Below are 3,975 nucleotides of genomic sequence, written 5' to 3'. Positions count from 1 at the left end.
GAATGCTTTATTCATGGCGACGTTAATCCTGGCAATGTAATAGTATCAACATCATCATCCAAAAGTACTAGTGTTAGCCAAGTGGGATCATCACACCAAGGAATAGGAGTAATTGATTTTGGAGATTTTCACTACAGCTATTTGATAATAGAATTGGCAATTGCAATAGCTCATGTTATGGCTGAAACAACAACCGATGCAATAGCTAATAGTGGGCATTTATTAGCCGGTTACCTTTCTGTTGTCCATTTAAATCCTAAAGAATTTAATCTCCTTTATGATGTAATATTAGCGCGATTATTTCAGCTAATAGTACTGTCTGAATATGTCTATACCCTTGATTCTAGCAATAGTTACGTTATTGATAGGGTCCCTAATTATTATCAAGCAATAACGATGTTGTGGAAATTATCAAGAGAAGAAGTCTATCAAAGATGGCATGATATCATCCAATCATATTAGTGATACAGTGAAGCACTTTACTTAGTTCAACAGATGGGCAACATAACATTTTCTTTTCTTAAAAGTGAGATTTTTTATCAGACTACTACTGCATTCAATTTAGATAGCGCAATAGGTTGATTTTAGCTAATCCCTGTTATATATTTTATAACATCTATAAACTGAATTATCTTTAATTATATCTTCATGCATACGATTATTATATAATCAACGATACATTATATTATCCATAGTAACATGCTAGATACTCATTTTTATTTATTTGTTTCAGCCATGTTACTGAATAAAATGTCCTTCAATTTAACCATATTGAATCTATTATTCGAGTGTAATTATAAATTTCAGACTTACCGGATAGTTTATTCTGTACATTGAAATCATTATTATTTATTTTTGATATGATGGCTGATATCCTAAGGGTTATCCTGAAAATTGATTTTTTAATAATTGCTGTTGTTGCTTTTAATTGATACATCGTACCGTTTCCTATAGTAAAATGATTGATTTTCTCTAATTACGTTTTATTTTATATTTATGTCTTTTAATCCTAAAGGTTATAGTCTAGTATAGAATATAAACTAATAGTGTATTTACAGGGGCACAAATATTGTTTGGCTGCGCTAAATGATTGATCAATCGGTCTACTAATAAAATACTTTTCCATCAAAGCGCAAATTCGCTTAATCTATACGGTTTATTGGTTTGTTTTATTAGAGGTAGGTTAACAAGCGTTTTATAGCATTCGATATTAATATCATCGACTTATTAGTACGGTATTTGCAAATGGTAAGTAACCTATCTATGCATATTGTATACTATATATATATACACGTACATTGTATAGTATCTTACGGTTAATTATCATCGTGATTTAGTTTAATCGCATCTTAATCATATCTTACGGTAAACCATGCCAACAGGAAATGATAGCACAGTACTCGCATAACTATTTTTAGCTATATGAAGGACGAATGATAGTTATTTAGAGAAACTGAAATCTATGATTTTAATTAAAAGATCATTAAAATTTACATTTGAAGAATAAATGCGTGTATACACAGCTATTATTGTTATGATTAATTTTAGAGTATCTTTAGTAACAATTTACAGAATGATCATATTACCACCTAAACTACGGTCGGTATGTACCATATTGGCTCTTTAGTTCAAAAATCACATTAACACTCCATCATTGGTACATACAATATACCAAGGAACAGCCGAACCTTATTACTGGTAATTAATCTATGATTGTCAAATTCCATTCATCTAAAATGTAAAATGACCATTAGGTGAGGGATGGACGGCATTATTTTTGCTAAGCTTAGATTTTGAGCTCAAAGATTGAAGATTTGTATCAGTGCCCGATCTATTTGACATTGTAAAGGTATTTTTATCAATTTGTTTGAAAAATGTTTTAGCCCAGCAATTACGAACTTCTCTTTTAACCACACAATAAAAGACAAATATCAGAAATCCCTGGGAACCAGCCAGAATAGCGAATAGAAGATGCGATAAATTACGCCAAAGACTGGTATCAAAGAAGGCCAATATGCCAACCAGCCATGTCAACCCAAATAAAGACATCAATCCAATTATAGAATAAAAGCGAGAGAACGTCATGGGTATATTTCGCTCTTTTGACAATTTCCAGACTTTGAAACAAATCGTAATGAAAATGAGAACGTTGATGCCCACCAACACGAACATGGGATAAACGTAGGTTGCCGTAATCCATTTAGAATGCGTTGCACAACTAGATTTATAATGAAATCATCTAGAATTAAATATACTATTTGTTTGTATTGAAGTACGCGTAATTACACGTACGTATACGAATATACCGATTATTCAAATTATCTTTTATAAAACAATATTGGTAAATTTGAGTTGAAACAGTGACCTCAATTAGCGACAACATAACAGAACTAATGATCAAAGTAATTACAGAATCAATTTGTTTATATGCAACTAAAAACCCGAAGTTAATTATTTAATCTCTAAAGCATATACAAGTTACTAAAATATCCCCTTCGAATATATGAATTTCTTCAAACTAAATTCTTACCTTCTATGATACATCATTCCGTACTGACCAGAATTTAACAGCAACCCAACAGTGATTACAATTAGTGGAACACCTATAAGATATTCGATAATTAATTATGGTAGGATGTTACGAATCATATAACATTATCGGTACCCGATTTAGTGTTAGTAACAATATTAAAATTACTCAACTAAGATGATATTAATTATAATCTATTGTAAAAGAATACAAGTTGCAAATCGTCTAATAAATTCTTCGTTGTATATCGCATAATCAATCTTATTATCTTGAGCAGTTAATTTTAAGGTACCAGTGGCTAATTACTATTTTTCATTTCGTCTTACCCCATGCAAAACTGCCAGCAATAAATATCACTTTTTCAGTTGATAAAGACATCCGATGAATTGCTGAGTAAACTCCAATTAGTTCATAATATAATCGAATAGCCAATATAGTCATCCATAAAACTGTTGACATACTAAAGTAGTGATCCACTGCCATTACAATTTTACAAACGATAATTGAACCAGGAACGTATACTTTTATTATTTTAAATACATATCTGCAGATTTTATTAAATGACAATAAGGATATAATAATGTTACTTTGCCGCTCACGTAGTTTCCTATGTTGTGAAATAAAACGGATTAATTAGCAAATACTGTTAAATTATTGTAACAAATGCATTCGTGAGCAAAATTCTATATCTTAATGACAGAATTGAGCATATTAGCCTTGACTGTAGATATATCGCATGATTATTATATTAAAGTCAAGATGAAATAATCTCAATTACGCAGTTAATACCTGAAAGACAGTAATGTCGTTACTGTCAATAATAAGCTAGCTATTGAAATAACGCGAAGCCCTAACGATAGCTTCCCTAACATGCTGTAGAAGGCGAAAATAGCCATTAAGTTATGATTACCACCACCATTCCCATGAGAGGGCGTATTGATACTACCAGAATGTGATCCATTTTCTTCGATGCAACTGCTTACGATATTAAAATCTTTTAGAGTCTTTGTTATATTCTATTAAAATGCAATGTAAAAAGCGATTAGATTTTCGTGAATTAGTGTACCTAAGATAACTAGTAAATCTAATATTTTAATACTTAAAATCTTTTAGATAATTAGATTATAGTATCGATTTCAATGCTCGATAAATTCAAATAAAATTTGATTATACCTATATAGTCGTACTGTAACAAATATACATACACATTATACGGAAACAGAATAATCTTAGCTATTTAAAGCAACAGTGCTATAATTCTTATTTCATTTTGGAGCCTCCTTGAAGGATCGCTCATAGTATTTTGTCACAATAACAATATTTCAAGGAAATTTAATTATATAAAATATACTTTCCGGAGCCAAGAGAACTAATATAAGGTAATTTACCTTTAAACTTTCTACTTAGTGCACAAAAATAATTAACAGTATTTACAAAATGACTAC

General features: G+C 30.4%; 1 protein-coding gene across 1 annotated transcript in view; it reads right to left on the bottom strand.

The window, feature by feature from the left end:
• Window positions 1–1,731: 1,731 nt before the first annotated feature.
• Window positions 1,732–3,975, bottom strand: part of TRIADDRAFT_54794 (uncharacterized protein) — a gene marked incomplete at both ends in the record, with an annotated part of 3,455 nt that continues 1,211 nt past the window's right edge. The window contains 4 exons of the mRNA XM_002110573.1: window positions 1,732–2,218; window positions 2,531–2,603; window positions 2,857–3,137; window positions 3,320–3,546. Coding sequence (XP_002110609.1) covers window positions 1,732–2,218; window positions 2,531–2,603; window positions 2,857–3,137; window positions 3,320–3,546 — 1,068 coding nt within the window. The remainder of the gene's footprint in view (window positions 2,219–2,530; window positions 2,604–2,856; window positions 3,138–3,319; window positions 3,547–3,975) is intronic.

This window comes from Trichoplax adhaerens, genomic scaffold (assembly GCF_000150275.1).
Source record: "Trichoplax adhaerens TRIADscaffold_3 genomic scaffold, whole genome shotgun sequence".
Lineage (NCBI taxonomy): Eukaryota > Metazoa > Placozoa > Uniplacotomia > Trichoplacea > Trichoplacidae > Trichoplax > Trichoplax adhaerens.
Note: the sequence above shows the minus strand (reverse complement) of the source record. Positions and strands in the feature narration are given on the sequence as shown.